Here is an 18,260-nt window from a genome sequence, read left to right as displayed (position 1 = left end):
CCTGGGTGGCTCAGTGGGTTAAGCCGCTGCCTTCGGCTCAGGTCATGATCTCAGGGTCCTGGGATCGAGTCCCGCATCGGGCTCTCTGCTCAGCAGGGAGCCTGCTTCCCTTCCTCTCTCTCTACCTGCCTCTCCGTCTACTTGTGATTTCTCTCTGTCAAATACATAAATAAAATCTTTAAAAAAAAAAAAGTACATTCTATCAACATGATGTGCCACTGTTGGTTTTATGTTTGTCAGCTTTCTCCACTGTAAGCCAATTATTTTTACTCCTTTCCATATTGTACTCTTTGGAAGGAAGGGACTATGCACAGTTCACACTCAAGAGTGTGGAGTTCTATTTCCCCTCCTTGAGGAGGGAATATCTACATAAATTACTTAGAAACCAATGAGCTGCTTATTTTGGTTTAGACTTTTTGGGGTTTTGTTTTGTTTTGTTTTGTTTGGGGGGGTTCTAAAATCTCTATTGGTTCTTCTTTATATTTTGTCTTTTTTGTGAGACTTTCTTTCTATTCATCTAGAATGTCCACTCTTACTAGATAGAGCATTTTTATAATAGATGTTTCAGAGTCTTTCTCAAATAATTCTGGTATCTGTGACATCTTCACTTTGGCTTTTGTTGACTGTCTTTTTTCACATGCATTGAGAATTTCCTGCTTCTTTGCATGCTGATGAATTTGGGGTTGTATTGTAGGCATTTTGAATGACAATGGTTATTTTAAAATTCTGTGAAGAATTTAGATATATTCAAGGCAGGTAATCAGCCATCTTAGATACAGGCTTCAAGCTCTGAACAGCCTCTGGGTGGCCGTTTTGATGTCAGTTTTGTGTAGCCTTTACCAAGCTGTTAGACTCTGTCTCACATTTTTGCCACCCCTTAATAAAAGTTGGGAACTTGGGTGGCAGTCTATCCCTAGATCAATTCTCAAAAGTCTTTGTTATGCCATTTAGGATTATGTCTATGTGTGCATGGTTTGTGGGTGAGTCCAAGAATTAATAAGCCATGCTGTGGGGTCAGCTGACCAAGCTCTTCCCCCTTCACCATTTTTTTTTTTTTTAAGTACTTTCTGGTTCTCTGGGACTCCCCTTTCCAGTCCTCTGGCCAGAAAGCTGGGTTTGAGTTACCTTGCTCTACTTTGTACTTCTGCCCCACACCTCTATCCAAGACCAAGTGGTGATAGGACAGAGAGAAAAAGGCAGAAGTTATCTTACCACCACAGGACCACGGCTTCTCTAATAGAGTCTTTGGCAACAGATTGTCCTGCTGCCATGATAGCAAAATTACCTGAGGCTGGGATCCAGAGAATAGAGAAAAAGATAAATAAAAGTGGGATTTCCCCTATCTTCTCTGTACATTGGGGGTTCTCTTTTCCACTCCTCCAGCAGGGACAGGAATAGGGGGTAAGGGTTGGATTTCTCCTGGAGCTCTCTCTGTCCCTGCGTTGGCTCCTACTTCTAGGTTTTATGATGCTTGGGTACAGACCAGAGGGAAAATGGAAAACTCACCCACCAGTCCAGTGTACTTAGAACACTAGTCTTCCTCTCCAATGCAACAGCTACTGTTTATTTTCAAAGTCCTCAGACAGTTGCCCTGTGACTTCTCTATTCGACTGCCATAGCTGCTTTCAGTGGGGGAGACAGGGTGGATGTGCTTACTCCAGTTTACCTTAGCAGGGCTTGGTGCTAGCACAAGGGAACTCAGGGTGTTTGTAGAATGAGATTTCACATCCTCTTCCAGCCCCACCTCAGTTACTGCCATTCCCAGCCCCACCCTAGAAGCAAATCTCTCCCTCTTCATAGCCTGTAATGCTTTTGCACATCCTAATCTGTGACTTCCTGTGATTATATGTTCAGCTGCTGCCATTTGTTCAGGAACTAATAACTGTGTTTTCTTAGTCTTCCTTTTTCTTGTCTCACTTTTCTTTTTTTTTTTTAATTTTTTATTTTTTATAAACATATGTTTTTATCCCCAGGGGTACAGGTCTGTGAATTACCAGGTTTACACACTTCACAGCACTCACCAAAGCACATACCCTCCCCAATGTCCATAATCCCACCCCCTTCTCCCAAACCCCCTCCCCCCAGCAACCCTCAGTTTGTTTTGTGAGATTAAGAGTCACTTATGGTTTGTCTCCCTCCCAATCCCATCTTGTTTCATTTATTCTTCTCCTACCCACTTAAGCCCCCATGTTGCATCACCACTTTTCTAAATACAAAAGGCCCTCAATAAGCACTTACTGACACAGCTGGATTTCCAGGGTGCGTTGCAGGAAATTGGTTGCTTACCCAGTGGGCTCACTGTCCACAGAGGTCCAAGAATTACTTGCCTTCCCTGGAGTGTGTTTACTCCTGGAAATTGTCACCTCTCTTATTTCCCCTGACCCCTTGGTCTCTTCTATAAGTTTTCCTATTATTTCTGGAACTCAGGTACAGTTTTGGAACTCAGGTACAGTTTTATTGCCAATAAAAGCCTCAGAAATTATGCTTTTTAAAAACATTATTTCCCTGGCCAACTGGAGAGCTTAGGGAAACCCCGATAATTACACTTCTTTAGAGGATAATCATAATAAAGACTTCTAAAAGGTTTAGAACCTCACAAGCAAGCAAAAATGGCTGAGTAAAGCCCTCAGAGAAGTACGGAGGGGTGCGTGTTAGACTCCCTCAGCCTAACCAGCCAGCAGTTTAGCCATAGTACAGTCGGATTTTGCAAACGGAAGACGTTCTCGTCTAATGTCCACAGAGTGTAATGGGTAGTGAAGTGGAGTCTTATCAAAACCCTAGGCAAGCTCATCCTCTTCATGTGGACAGTTATCATCTTCAGTGAACTTCCCTTCTGGGCAGAGCTTGCAGCCTGGTGCCCTTGAGATGATCAAACTATCAGTGTTGAGGAAGGTAAGAGAATGTGTGGTACAGCTGAGTGAAAACAGCGCTTCCTCTCATGTCCATTTCAGGAGGCCTGTGCGGCCTTGCTAGACCAGTGTCTACACTACGTGCAGTCCAGGATCCCCTGCAACACCCCTGAGAAGACTGCAGGCAACGTGAGCGTGGGGTTCTCCCCTGTCTGCCAACCTTCCACATCCACCACCTCTGGCCCCAGCCTGAGCCTCGTGATCGATGGGAGAAGTCTGGCCTATGCCCTTGAGAAAAACCTAGAAGACAAATTTCTCTTTCTCGCTAAGCAGTGCCGTTCAGTCCTTTGCTGTCGCTCGACACCTCTGCAGAAGAGTATGGTGGTGAAACTAGTCAGAAGCAAGCTCAAGGCCATGACCCTGGCCATAGGCAAGTATCCAAGCCAGCCAGGCTGGACCCTATGTAAATGAGTAGCCTCTGTCTTATGCAGCTGCTTCCTGTGGATGCATCCTGGAGTTTCCACCCTGTCGGTGCTATACTGTAAGATGGGAAAACACTTCCTTTCTCTTTTTTCTGTTTATAAATTCACACCCAGTGCAAGAAAATAAGCAGCCTGTTTGAAATATAAAACATGAACTTGAAAACCACAAAGTGTGGCACAACAGTTATAGCTTGTATATATAGCTGTATATAGTTATACAATGGAGGTTTAAGAAGACAAAGCTGACACTGTTTCTTGGGAGACAGGAGACTAGACATTTGCTGTCCCAGGCAGCCTCTGCCACAGCAGAGCCCTGCATACTAAGTATTGTTTCAGAACACCTTAAAAAGAAGGCCCTCTGCAGGGGCTTCTGGTCACCATGACCCAACTGGAGTGCAAAACTCCATAATACTGCAAGAACCCAGAGATCTGACGGTGATCCGAATCCCTGTTGCCTCTTAACCTTTGAACTTTACTGACTGTTCCAAGACAAGCATGTAATTAAATGAATCCATGTGAGTAGTTGCTAAACCTTACAGTATTTCCTTAAGAACTGTGCATCTAATGGTGGCTTTTCCTTGCAGACTTTTAGCCTGGAGAGCCTTCTAGGGTCCTCTCCAGTGCTACCCAGTCCTCACCTACCTCCTCCCAGGGCATCATCCCCACCCACTCTGGCTGGGGTGCCATCTGTAGCCACGTTCAGGGACTTAGCAGCACCATCTGCTGGTGAGGGCTGGGAAAGACTGCAGGTAGCCCAGGGAAAGGGGTGATCCCCTTATCCCCAGATACCAAAAAAGTTTGGTCTCCCTGAATATAGAATCTATACCTAGGTGAGATTTGGTTCTGAAATAAAAGATCCTCCCCAATCAATAATGATTACAGTGTTTTCTGCAAAGGGTCTTTGACAGTTTCCTGATATGGGGATTGCTACTCTCTCACACAGGACACTTCATCAGGACAGAGTTGAGGCTGGTAGAGCCTGGGTCTGAGGTGGGATAGCCATAGTGTGGTTGTTATGGAGACAGCCCTGTACATCTTCAGGGCTTTGGTAATCACTAAGGGTAGGGAGATGACCATAGATGTGAACACATGTTTACTCTGAGTCTGTGGTCCAGGCTATGGGAAGGCCCCAGCTGTGTCCCTCTTTCAGGGAAGGCTGTTTCAGTCCACCATTGCCCTCATGTATCCGGAGTGGCCTTCAGAGCTCCCTTAGCAAGTGATGTAGGTTGGTGCTGAGGCGTGTGCAGGCTAGGTGCAGGCTTCTCTGAGGTCCTCTCTATGGTGGCATGAGGACCATGCCCCCGGTAAGGCTGGTGTAACACATGTATGAATAAATTACATTTTCATAGCCTCGTCAGTGCCTGGGTCAGCCATGGAATCACTGGTGGATGGTATTCATTTAAAAAAAATGGAAGTAGTTTCTTTCTTAGAAAGAAAGAAAAAACAAAATAGAATTTCAAAAGGGAAAGTAATGGCCCATCAGAACTTTAGCTCATTTCTTTGACCATAAATGAAAGTATTGATGGCACCTAGTCCCAGGTGTCCAGCGGTTAATAATGTAGAGAACATTGTTGCCTGCCATATCTCACTTTGTTTGGAACATTCTGGGAAAAACTGCAGAGATTGTTAATTACTTCACAGAATTTCAGTTTCACGAATATTGACTGATCACTCATGTTAGGCCAGTGCAAAAAGAGTACAGAAAAATCATAGAGCCGAGACATCCTATAACCAGGTTATGAATCACTTTGACTTGTATATCTGCACTTTTTGCATATTTGAAACTTGGGAGATACTCTGTGATTGGGCCCTTCTGCTGCCCTATTCCTGAGTGACAGTGACTTTAAATCTCTGCTTGCTTTTCCCCAAAGGTGATGAGATCTCTGACCTTTGTCCTCTGTTTCTAACCATTTTCTGTCAGCAGCTTGACTGAATAAATAGTTCTTCTTTATCACATCTTTAGAGGGCCCAAAGGTAAGCACCATAGCTAATAAGCTAGCTGGTAATCAGTGTACAGAAAGAGCTGTACAGTTTGCTGGGCAGAACTTAACTTCCTTTTTTCAGTTTAGAAAACCACTCATGTAAGCATGAATTAGAATAGCCTTTACTGATATGCTCTACATGTGATAAAGGCTAGAGCTTAGTAAATAGTAACAATGACGGTGATAGCATCTTTACTGCACAAGACACCGTGTCTCTATCTAGGACTCTATCTACCTAGGACTCTATCTCTAGGTATATGAGCCCATAATGTAGAGTGAATATTAAGCAAAACGGTGACCATGCTAGCCTGCTTTCTGAAACATCTCTTGATGTGACTGGCAATTCCAAACCCCACGCCATGTTTGTTCTGACTGCTTAACTCAATTTTCCCTGGGCAGACTCTGCACTGCTTCTTCCTTACTCATCCCCATGACCCTTTCATAGGACTCAGCCCAGTAGGGACCCCATGAAGATCCGTCAAGTCATTTGATTCTGTGCATCTCAACTCAAACGATTCTTCCTGCCTATGCTGTTTCTAGGAGATGGAGCCAATGATGTCAGCATGATCCAGGTGGCAGATGTGGGTGTGGGAATCTCGGGCCAGGAGGGCATGCAGGTAAAGACCAATCAGGGCTGTCCTATGTGACTAATTGGCCCACTGTCGTACCTTGTCATAGGCTTTGTCCGACAAATCTAAAGGGTTGGCCTTCAGTGCAATGTGATGCTCACTTTCTACTAAGCTGTAGAAGATAAGGTAGAGGTGGCTAATTCTTCATGTTTATGAAGCAGTAAACAGCTTTTCCTAGGTCCCTAAGTATATTTTTGTGAAATAAGTGGAACAGAGTTAGGCAAGGTGAGTCATCACCTTCTCTCTATTTATGGCTCATGCTTGGAAGAAAGCATGTTTTACTGTTCCATTTGAAAAAATGACTCTGCTGTTGGACTGTTGGAACCTGGTATCGCTATAAAAATGGAATGTATCCATCTTGACTCACATGAAAATCTATTTCTTCCTTTTTCATTTGCTACTGTGTTGGTTCTTAACATGTGATTCAGATGCTGAACACGCGAGTTAATTAAAATTAACTTTATTCTGGATGTAAGATCACAACGATTTCCAACATTTGATTAATTTTTAATCATGACATTTTTTTAAGTTGGTGGAGACTTCAGAAAACAACGTTTCCAGTTTCCTTCTAAAAATTCCAGATGCTGGTCACCATTTAGTCATTGGTTGATTTATTCACTGATGCAGTCAGTATTTATTCAGTGAACACTTGTATGTGCCAGGCCTTTGCAGAACTCACTAATTTTCTTACCTGACATTAAAATAACAGTAAGATGGAAAGTCCCGAGCTAGAAACCCAGTAGTTCCTCTGGCCCATCCTTAGCATGTACCTTACTCTCTTCCTGCCTTCATTTGACCTGAGTCACTGTGTTATGTTACTTGCATGGTTTTAATTCTTCCATGAAATGAAAGTGCAGCCCAAGGTTGGACTCAACCCTGCCTTTTTTTTTTTTTAAGATTTTAAGTATTTATTTGACAGAGAGAGAGTAGAGAGAGCACAAGTAGGCAGAGGGGCAGGCAGAGAGAGAGGGAGAAGCAGGCTCCCCACTGAACAAAGAGTTCAACATGGGACTCCATCCCAGGACCCTGGGATCATGACCTGAGCCAAAGGCTGATGCTTAAGTGATTGAGCCACCCAGGGCACCTCATCTCTGCCTTTTAATGCCACTTAGTACATGGGGAGTGAATGGATGAACAAGATGGTTGGTTCATTCTGATGTTTTCATTATCATCTCCATTGCACCTATTTCCTGTAGTGAAAAGCTAACTAGGGAAGTGCCTGTAAATAGCACATGCAGAGAAATGCACCAAGTAAATACATTTTGTATGAAACACTCTCATGTTTGTGGATGGGGAGGAGACTGAGCTACCACCACTGTTCACTTCCTTAAGTCAGGGGCCAGTGCAGATATATACTTCAAGTCATGTGAGGAATGATGGGAACAGCCAAATGACAAGGCACATACCAAGGCAAAGCTTTGAGTGGAAATAACTTCTAGGTAAAATGTTGTTGGATGCTTCTGCATTTATTTGAAGCTACACTTCCTATTGAGGATACGTTATGTAAGATGATGGTAAGGCCTGATACCTTTTCTTACTGTTCCAAGTGCTCAGGTTCCCAGGGAATATTTTCCCTGCTTGCCTTTTAGTCAGTCCAATAAGCAAAGGTGAGCTCTTTGGAAGATGGGCTTTGTGGGACACTTTGGTAACACAGACACTAGGCATCTGAGCAGAGTCATCAAGAATAAGTGAGGGTGTTGGAGCTCTCCTGCTTAGCCAAAGTGAGAAGCTTATCCCAGCTGGGCAAAGGAGATCCTGCATCTCTGAGAAGCTTGGTGTTCATGGGGTCATCTGGTCCACCGTGTTTGTTGAGCACTGGCACTGACTGGGAACTTAAGGTACATGGTGATCACATCTACTCTCCTGGCTCTCATGGAATGTCCAGAAAAGTTGGGGAGACAGATACTTATTTTAAATGTACATAAATAGTCCCAACTCTTATAAAATGATATAAAGAGAAACACTGGTTTTGGTATTAAGTATTTGACAGGAAGATTTAACCTAGCTGGGAGCATTTTGTAAGGCTGCCTTGACAGAGGGACAAATAGACTGCCTTGACAGAGGGACAAGCAGGGCCTAAATTTGGAGGTGGGAAGAAGTGGCAGAAGGCTGGAGATGAGTACACAAAGCCCTCAAACCCCAGTGTTCATAGGAAGAGGAATAGAAACAGTTATTTGCTTTGAAATCCTTAACTTTGGGTTTAGAAAGCAGACATTTGAAGGCTTCACACTTTTTTGTCATGTATAATGACATTATTCTGTTTCAGCTAAGGGACCACATCAACTGTGATCTAACTCTTTTCAAGGAATTATTTGACTAGAGGGAAATGAGTTGAATTTTAAAAGAAGACTTATATTTTTGTGTAGAATAATCCTCCAAAAATAAGCAGAAATCTATCTTTTCCTGACAATTTCTTTGAGTTTTTTTTCAACAGAGAAGTTCATTATATGGTAGATTCTAAGATATTCTGGGTACAAAAGGTGTCATTTTGATGGCATCTGTCTTCCCCACTTAGTTTAATTATATAGAGGATGATACTCAGTGAAGCGAGGGACACTTTCAACCCCAGTTATCTTTCCTTTCCATGGAGGAAACCTGCTGTCCTCACTCCCTTCTGGGTAGAGTGGACACCTGTTGCCTTTTTGCAGCTTCCCGGAACTGGGTGATGTGAAGGCCAGCAGAGCCATGGGCTTGGCCTTACTTGTCACTTGTGACTGCTAAGAAGGGTCCAAAACACACCTCCCAAGAAGGCCAACTGCCTGTCTCTGATTCATAGAAAAGGGGCAGCTTTGGTTCATCTTTGGGTTGAGATCCCAATATGAATAAAATATCAAGGGGTGGAGAAGAGTAGGGAAACTGCCTCTCTGGGTTTTTATTTTTGTTTTTTGCTTGTTAAAGAAGACATGGGAAAACAATGGGGCACCCAGGTGGTTCAGTTGGTTAGGCATCTGCCTTCAGCTCACGTCATGATCCCAGGGTCCTCTGGGATCTCTGTCTCTCGCTATCTCTGTCTCTCTCTCAAATAAATAAATAAAATCTTTTAAAAAGGGGGAAGGGGCATGGGAAAACAAAAACTTTTAAAAATCAGTTACATATATTCAGAATCTTAAATGAGTACTATAAAATGATACCCCTGAACAAGAATGCTTGCTGAGATTGATTCATTTTTTTAATTAAAAGAGATAATAAGGGAAATGGGGATAAAGTAAGCTTTGGCCAATCATGTGCACATTGTGTTTGAAACTGGATTTCTCCATTCCTTGTATTTGGGGGAGATAAGACAGACCTTAGACAGAGTAAGATGTCACCAATAACAAGGACTTTGTTCCCTTTCAAGGCAGTGATGGCCAGTGACTTTGCAGTGCCAAGATTTCGATACCTCGAGAGACTCTTAATTGTTCACGGACATTGGTGCTATTCCCGACTTGCCAACATGGTGCTGTATTTCTTCTACAAAAATACAGTAGGTGTTTGATACTTCTGGTTTCTAGAGGGTTTTTTGTTTGTTTTGTTTTGTTTTTTGGTTTCTAGAGTTTTTACATCAAAAAGCCTGAGCTAAGATTTATTAGACCATCCCCTGAATGTGGCCATCTGCGCATCCCAGAGCTTCCTGTTGGTTCCATCCTCCTTGGCCTCTGTGAACTTACCCCAGGCCGAGCCTGGCCTTTCCCCCTGTGGGCTCAAGAAGTCTAGCTCACAGGGTCATGAAGGTAGCTGCACCTCTAAAGGAGAAAGTTGTAAAAACAGATCAAACAAGAATATCCATTTAGTGCTTTATAATAAGAAGTGGGGGAATCATGAGTTGCAGTGGTCTGTACAAGGTCACACAGGGAGTAGTCAAGGCTGCATTTAACCCAGCTCATTGGACTCCCAACTCTTAGCCACTCTGTTAATGTGTTTCCTGGGAGCAGACTGCTAAGGTATCCATAGACAGGAATCCTCTAATCAGTGCTCTTTCTAGAGCAGACAGGGAAATCCAGGGACAAGCAGGAGTGCAGTGGCAGTGCTGGAGTCTGAATGAGAACACTTAGTCATGCTGTGATCCCAGTACTGAATGGCCTCTGTGGAAACATAACCACACTGGGCCAGGTGTGTGAGTCCCCTGGTCAGGACACAGGTATAGGGCCCCAGGAACAGGGCCACCAGCAGGTCCTTGCCACACTTTCTCCAGTGCTGTCAGGGCAGACGTGCCCCCTTCTGGCAAGCTCTGTCTATAACTGACCATCCAGTTAGGTCATGCCCAGGCCTGGCTGACTGATTATAATTCTGTCTCTCCAGAGACTCTCTTCCAGGGCCATGCTCCATTTCATGTTGATCCTAATGTTTAACGCTTAGGTCCTTTGTTACTAAGCCCTTGGCAGACAGGTGTCCTTTTCCATAGTCCTCTAGCATGGATGCCATGGCCGTTTTAGAATCCTTATCTACTCATAGGTAATGGGTTGACATTCTGCTAAGAAGTTGAGGAGTTGCTGCTTGTTGCTCTTGTCTCTAAAACCTTGTGGCTGAATGTACAAACAAGGAGACAAAATAAATAAATTCTTGGGGTAAGTGATCTTTCAGGGTAGTTCCACAATTCTGCCACATTGGATGCCACAATTCCAGTGTCAGGATCATCCTATACTCTCCTAAAAAAGAACAAAATACAATAAATTAAAAGATATCTATCTGTCTATATATAGATATATATGTGTGTGTGTATATATATATATAGAGAGAGAGAGAGAGGGAGAGAGATATTTTTTTCCTCTTTCCATTAAAAGATCTCCCTGCTAGTTCTAAACTGCCATCGGTGTAACTCTTGTTCGTCTTCCTGTTTGCTCTGGAGATTTAGACCCATCTACTTTTCCCAACACTCTTGCTCCCCTTACTCTCACCCATTTTTCAAAATGTCTTCTAATAAATGAATACAAATACCCAGGGTCAATCACATCATGTCTAATTTGATCAGTTAGGTCCTGGAAATTAATTCGGATTAGGTTCTGCCTGGGATTGTGTCCAAGTAAGTCTGTGCCATGCTTCCCTTGGCCTTGGCCAGTTACTCCCTGCTTTCTCTCAACCACCTGGCATTGCATGCCCAGAGCTGAGACCCCATGCATATACTTACAAGCCTAGAATTTCCCAGTTCCCAAAGAGGTGGAGGGATGCTTGAGTATAGATGAGTGAGGCTGAGAACGTAGAACCCCAGCTCTGTTTCTGTCATTAATTTTTGTGCAATCTTGAGCAAGTTACTTGCTTTCTAGGGATTTTTTTTCCTTTATTTGAAAACAAAGCATGAGAGTTGAGCTCTGATTTTCCATAATTCCTCATGAAAATTTCTCAGACTGAGGGGAGGGAATTCAGCATTTCAGTTTCAAATAAGTGCCAGAGTGGCCACCTGAATGGGCACAGCCTCCTGCCTGGCATGATGAATCTGTCCTCATAAAGGGGATGGGGAGGAGAAGGCATAAATTAGAATCTGCAGATAAAAAGTTCAGAACCGATAGTGCAGCATTTGTGACGGGAGAGCACAAAATGAAACCCGGTTGTCAGGGCTGGGGCTGCTGCCAGAGGGCTGCAGGTGGCCTCGGGCCTCGTCTTCCTTCCAGCTTCCTCCCAGCTTCCTCCCCCAGGAGCCCATCTAGGGCTTAGCCCTGCTCCCAGGGCCCCTGCGTCCATAGCAGCCCCTTGCAGCAGCTGGGTAAGGAGGAGCTGAGTCAGCCCGTGCCCCACACAGCGGGGCTAGGGATCAAGCCCAAAGCTTTTCAGTTAAGATTCAGACCTTGAAGAATATATACATAATACAGCAGAGCCCTCTCTTCCCCCAGCCCACCACCCCTGAATGCCACTGCCCCCGTAGAAAATGAGCTAGAAGGAAACAAACTGAACAAGAGCCGGAAGAGTCCCAAGGGGACAGCTGAGATGCAAGGCCTCTGTTAACAGGTGCTCAATCTAGTTGAGAAGTGCAAGGATAATTACCCTACCTCCAAAAGTGAGAAATTCATTAGTTTTAGGAGTAAGTTAGTCTTCCCTTCCAAAAAAGAACAGAAAAGAAAAGTTTCCATAGCAACAGTAGTTTGGGAAGAAGGCTTTTGGGTACTATAAGGAAAAAATGTCAATTAACTAAGTACCTTTCCTCCTCTTTCTCTTGACTCCAGTTGTTCACTGATGAGTCATTAGGCTGAGCCTGTGGGGGTGGGTGAGAGAAAGTCAGCCGTGGGAGTGAGAAGGGAAGAAAATCAATGAAAAACCCAAGTCTGTCAGTTTTCGGTGTGGAAGGGTAAGTTGCACTAAGTCATAGATTGAAACAAGACTTGGAGGATATGTGTCATTGCTTCCTGATCTTCAGACCAAGCCATTTGCAGGTCCAGAAACCAAAGCTCAGAGAAGGTAAGTGACTGAGTCAAGGTCAGAAAGAAAGATAGTGGCAACTTCAGAACCAAAACCCAGGCCATTACCTGAGGTCCCCTGCAGAGAATGTTCTCCACCTGGGGGTGTCTGCCCTCCAGGCCAAGACCCACAAGTGGTTTGAACAGGTCAGCTTTTATTACTCACACAATGGCCATAGTCAAGTCATTCAACATCTTGGACCTGAGATTCCTTTTCTCTGAATCGAGTAAGCACACTACCCTGCTTGAGCCTCATAGGAAATGGCTGTACTGCTAACTCAAACAACAATAAATCACAGTGTACAAGGAGACTGTGTGAGTACTTTAAATGTATTAGTTCATTAATCCTCACAACAGCCCAAAGCTAAGTACTGTTAGGGGGTGCCCATTTCAAGGACAAGGACACTGAGGCAGAAAAGGGTCAAATGATCTATGCCAAAATATACAGCTAATAGGTTAAATGCTTTTACATTGCTAAATTGCCATGCCCCATGTAAACGCACTCAAGCCACGGATGTTCAGTGATCAAGTAATAAGGGGAAGAGATCCCCTCAACTCCTCCTACTGAGCATGGACTTGAAGAAGCTGCTCATTCTCCCTGACCCTCACTTTCCTGTTCAGCAAGGCAGGGATAACTCTGAGAACCAGTGATTATACCTATACCTCATCTGCCATTAGAGTGCCTGGTGGATATCTGGGCTTGGTCACAGCAGCAACCCTGGTATCATCGTTGACTTTGTTGCTGTGCGTGTGTGTGTTCCCCCTGCCATGGGAATCAATAATTGCCCACTGTTCCTCATCAGAAAGGGTAAGTAACTAAAGAGAGAAGCAAGATCTGAGATGTAGAATAGATAGGTTTGGTTTAGGATCATAGAGGACAGCTACTAGGGAAGGTCCCTGCTGTACCTTTATGGGGAATTTCTATACTCAACTGGACCTTATCTCCTCACCTGGCTGTAGTAACAAGATACAACGAGTTTGTCCTGTTAGTTAAGGGACTGTCAGGAAGGACCTATCCAGCACTTTCATAGATGCTAAATAAATGCTATTCCATTTGATCTGCATTTCCTGTGGGCTGTTATCAGCAGCATCGTCTCTCTGTGGGCTGTCCTTGGGAATTTTCATCTCCAATTGCCAGTCCTTCATGCTGAAAGAAATGAGGAGAGAGAGAGAGCGAGCATGTGTGAGAGCGTGCTATAAGATTAGAGCTTTGAAGGAAATTTCTGCCTCTAAATTCAATCTTTATAGTCAAATTCTACAAAACCCTTAGATACCTTGGATATGAATCTGCAAGGACAGCTAAGAATTGCTTGTCCCCATTCTTCCTTTCTTGATTTCAGATGTTCGTGGGCCTCCTGTTTTGGTTCCAGTTTTACTGTGGCTTCTCTGCATCTGCCATGATTGACCAGTGGTATCTGATCTTCTTTAATCTGCTCTTCTCGTCACTTCCCCAGCTCGTGACTGGGGTGCTGGACAAGGACGTGCCAGCTGAAGTGCTGCTGACTGAACCACAGCTCTACAAGAGTGGCCAGAACATGGAGGTGAGGCTCCTTTCCTGCCCCCATCTCCTATTGCTTGGCCCTCCCACTCTCCACATTCACCTACAGAGAATGAAAGTCTCTACACCTCCCTTTAAATGGACATCCTGGGGGAAATTGTTAAAATTTTGGAAAATAACCAGCAGGAGGTAAAAAATGGATTCTATCTACTTAATTGTGTAGGAGCTGTGTATTAAGTAGAGTGAGGTTAATGGTTGGAGTGATGGTATCCTGGTATGTGCATATGTCCAAACTCATCAAGAAGTATACATTAAATGTGTGCAGTTTTTGTGTACCAATGTACCTCAGTTAAAAAAAAAAAAGAGGAAGGTTAATAGAAAAAAATATATAATGACATGAAAATTCTCTATACCAACAGTCTCCAGGAGCCTAAGGAAAGTCCACTTGGAATCGAAGTCAGGGTCATGTGAATTGCTGCCTCCTGCACAGGGATTTTTCTAAAATAATCCCCTCAAAATGTGATTTATTTTGAATGGGAACTAATCAGCAGATAAACCCATGGAGAATCCATTGAAAGAATAAGTGAATACAAGCAGATATAAGTATATGTTTACATCAACACAACACATAGATTGACACGCTAATTACTAGCTATTCCTACCAGCATTTAAAGTTGGCCCTCTAAGTGCTTCTTTTTGCTAGTTGGAATTATTGTATGTGTGCAAAGGGAATGGAGCTGCCTATGTCTTACAACAGTGTCTGATTTAGAATTTGTTTACTTTTGAGTTGACTTCCCCTGGTCACCTTCACTGACACTGGGTTCCCTCAAGGTAGGCAGCAGGGGTGGGGCTGTGGGGTGGGAACAACTGAGGGTCAAGCAGATGAGGAGGGCCTCTGCATGATACCTTGCACTGGAGGAATGGCTGTACCAAGCTTGTCCTCCTGTCCTTGGCCAGGGGCTGGGGCTGGCCAAGGGAACAAGGCACAAGAAGATTGTCCTGGGGAGATAGAGGACTGAAGGAGGGGCCTAGCCAGCACTTTCTTAAGTGCTCAGTAAGTGCTCATTCAGTCCAATCTACATTTCCTGTAGGCCAGTACCAGCCCCAGCTGCTTAGGAGCTCAGAGTCAAATACAAATGTAGTTGCCCAGGAAATGAAGTCTTGATCAGTCCATATCAAGGTCATTTTGCCCTCAGTGTACAGCTTTTTTATTTTAACATTGAACACTTCCATGATCCATTTTTTTAAAAAGACTCACTCTTAAGAAACATTCTAGGGGACCCAACAACAAAGGGCAGCAACATCATGCAAAGTAGGAGCAGAAGAACTCAGATTAGAGCAGGACATGCAGAATTTGAGGTGCTGTTTCCTATTGTAGAGACATGCTCCCTTGGGGACACCTGAGTGGCTCAGTCAGCTAAGCGTCCAACTTGTGATTTTGGCTTAGGTCATGATACCAGGGTGATGAGATCGAGCCCCATGTTGGGCTCCATCATCACTGGGGAGTCTGCTTGAGATTCTCTCCCTCTGCCCCTCTCCCTGCTCTCTCTCTCTCAAATAAATAAATCTTGCTTTAAAAAAATGCTCCCTCTTAGGATTTAGGCAGTCGTTTTATGTGTCTGCTGTTGACCTAGATCTAGAGAAGCTGGTCTTGTGGACAGATGCTCTGAATGATTGACCCGGCTGCAGATGATGCCTCTGCAGACGTTCTTGTAGTCCCTCTGCGACCCGACCCCAACTCGCCAAAGTCTTGAATTAGCAAGTTCCCCTGGGGTGCTTATCTTGTGCATTAATGGCCCTGTACTACTGGAAGACATCATTTGAAGAGATTCTTACTTTTCTATAATTTCTGTGCTTGTTTTTGTGTCTAAGGAGTATCGGCCACGCACGTTCTGGTTAAACATGGCTGATGCTGCCTTCCAGAGCCTGGTTTGCTTTTTCATTCCTTACCTGGTAAGTTGGCACCTGGAACAGCCTTTCTCACCAGCTTCATCCAGCAACCCACAGACATAGGACACTACTGTCTTTCAGGCCTACTATGACTCAGACACAGATGTATTTACCTGGGGAACCCCCATCACGGCCATCGCGCTGTTCACCTTCCTTCTGCACCTGGGTATTGAAACCAAGACCTGGGTAAGAGCTGTGGGCATGATCCCAGGGAGTGCTGATGCTGCAGGCCCCACACTCCCAGGCAGATTCCATGACATCTAGAAGATTTCTGAGCAGACAGGTGACTTCAAAGCCAGCTTCACTGTGGAGAAGGGAAACAAGTACATGGGCCCGCCACATGTGTATTAGAGCTCCTTGGTGTGGGAACTGCCACATCCTGACTGGTGTCTTCACCTGGGCAGCACTTTGCGCCTTCCTGCCTGCTCTCCTCTTCTCCTCTGCCTCATGCTGGCCTTTCCCTCTGTCTTTCCTTCCTATGCCTGACTCCTTGACTGTGCCCAGGGTGTTTCACTGATGCCAAAGGCTTCATCAGACCCTCCCAGCTGCCTGTGCCACAGACCCGTGTTTTCACCAAGCCCTGAGAACAGCTATGCACTGATGGATAACCAGTGCAACTCTATTTAAATAAATGCCCTTTCTCTTTCCCCCTTAGACCTGGCTCAACTGGATAGCTTGCGGCTTCAGTATCCTTCTGTTTTTCACTGTGGCTTTGATTTACAATGCTTCTTGTGAAACGTGTTATCCTCCGTCCAACCCTTATTGGACTATGCAGACATTACTGGGCGACCCTGTATTCTATTTGACTTGTCTCATAGCACCTGTTGCTGCACTGCTTCCCAGGTGGGTATCAGGGACAGTGTCCCTCAAGTCTTAAACGAGTTCTGAGAGCATTCTCAGACCTCTATTTTTATACAATGAAACTCTCAGAAGATTCAAAGTCACCACCCACAGATGAATGTTTTGTATATGCTCTTTCCAGATTGTTTTTCAAAGCCCTGCAGGGGAGTCTTTTCCCCACCCAACTTCAGCGGGGGCGCCAACTGGCCAAGAGGCGCCCCAAGAAACTCATTGCTCCCAAAGAGAACTTTGCTCAGGGACACCCTTCAGAAGAACCCAGAACTGAGTCATCAGAACAGAAGAGCATCAGTACCTCTGGACCCCTATCCCAGGATTGCACCTCACAGGCGTCATGGCACATACAACAACCAGCCTGCTCCCCAGAGGCTAGTGGAGAGCCCAATGTGGTGGACATGAATGTACCTTTAAGGGAAGACATTCTGCTGGAGGGACTGAGCAGTCAGGCCCCGGGGTCCTCCATGCCAAGGGAGCCTATCCTGGAAGGATGTCCTGGGGACTCCAAGATGAAACCCACCCATACCAGCAGGGCAGCGCCCCTGTCATCCATTTTCAACCTGCCTAACTTCAGCTCCCTCAACTGGATTTCCTCTCTCTCACTGGTCAGTGGGCTGGGAAGTGTCTTACAGTTCTCTCGAAGTAGTTTACAGATGGACAAACAGGACAGCGAGTTCTTGCCCAGCCCACCTCAGCCAGACCAGGATCTGTGTGGCTTAAGCAGGCAGACCACTGACTACTTCTAGGAACATCTTCCAGAGACTGCAGTGGATAGCTGTAGCAGTGAAAACCTTGAAATGGCCTCTTTTTTTTTTTTTTTTATAACTTAGATGTTATATTATTTATGTTTATTATTTGCACAGAAGAGTTCTAGTGAGATGTATTTTATGTTTCCAAGGCTAACACAGGAAATGAAAGGTACCAAAAAAGAAAGTTTATTTTTTAAAAGTTCTAAGTAGAATATATTGAAAAGAAAAATGAGAGCTTTAACATTTATAAAAGTTTAAAGAAGAGTAACACTTGAAAAGTGTGTTTAGATTTATTTTTTCATCTCATTTTATAAGAAAATGCAATATGATTGATATTCTCCAACATGAATGACCTTTGCTTTCCCCATGTGAAAATGTGTGTATGAGCTCAGTGAATCCCAGTGGGTGTGGACAGCAGTGAGGGGAGATGACAGGGCAAGAATGCAACTTCTCGGTCCTTGTCCCCTGTTCTCCCACACTGCCTCCACCAGCCTGGGAGAGCTTGGCTCTGTTTCACCCAGAAAAGGGAAGGAAGGAATGCACGCAAGGAGTTCATCCCAATGTTGAAATCTATGCAGGCATTCTATAAAGATCACCTTGTAGGTATTACGGTCCCTATGTAGGGTCTTGCCTGTCAAAATCATAACAAACAATAAACAACCTTCACTTTGCAAAGAGAATGGGCCCTGTTGCCATTATTGTGTGAAGTTATTAATATGTGACCTAACAGCATGTTCTGAGTACCACAGGGTGCTTCCTCATGGCAAGTCCTTTTAAACACCGTGAAGAATACAGCTGGGTGCCCCACACTGTAATGCTATGACCCCAGGTTACATCATGGCTCCATACATTAGGCTACCAGCCCCACAAGACTCTTTCTGTCAAGAGGCTAGGCTTTTTA

General features: G+C 44.5%; 1 protein-coding gene across 5 annotated transcripts in view; it reads left to right on the top strand.

Annotated features, from left to right (window-relative positions):
• ATP10A (ATPase phospholipid transporting 10A (putative)) overlaps positions 1 to 18,039 on the top strand; it is a 194,018-nt gene extending 175,979 nt beyond the window's left edge. For 2 of the 5 annotated variants that reach the window (XM_032342290.1, XM_032342291.1), the window contains exons 14-21: positions 2,952 to 3,279; positions 5,854 to 5,930; positions 9,280 to 9,405; positions 13,648 to 13,848; positions 15,678 to 15,758; positions 15,837 to 15,941; positions 16,411 to 16,598; positions 16,738 to 18,039. In XM_032342290.1, coding sequence (XP_032198181.1) covers positions 2,952 to 3,279; positions 5,854 to 5,930; positions 9,280 to 9,405; positions 13,648 to 13,848; positions 15,678 to 15,758; positions 15,837 to 15,941; positions 16,411 to 16,598; positions 16,738 to 17,356 — 1,725 coding nt within the window. In that variant the 3' untranslated portion in view covers positions 17,357 to 18,039. Of the gene's footprint in view, positions 1 to 2,951; positions 3,280 to 5,853; positions 5,931 to 9,279; positions 9,406 to 13,647; positions 13,849 to 15,677; positions 15,759 to 15,836; positions 16,039 to 16,410; positions 16,599 to 16,737 lie in introns of those variants that run through there. The other 3 variants (XM_032342292.1, XM_032342294.1, XM_032342293.1) reach the window with 3 other exon arrangements.
• The last annotated feature ends 221 nt before the right edge of the window (positions 18,040 to 18,260 follow it).

Source organism: Mustela erminea, chromosome 5 (genome assembly GCF_009829155.1).
Source record: "Mustela erminea isolate mMusErm1 chromosome 5, mMusErm1.Pri, whole genome shotgun sequence".
Lineage (NCBI taxonomy): Eukaryota > Metazoa > Chordata > Mammalia > Carnivora > Mustelidae > Mustela > Mustela erminea.
This window is presented reverse-complemented; position numbering and strand designations above follow the sequence as displayed.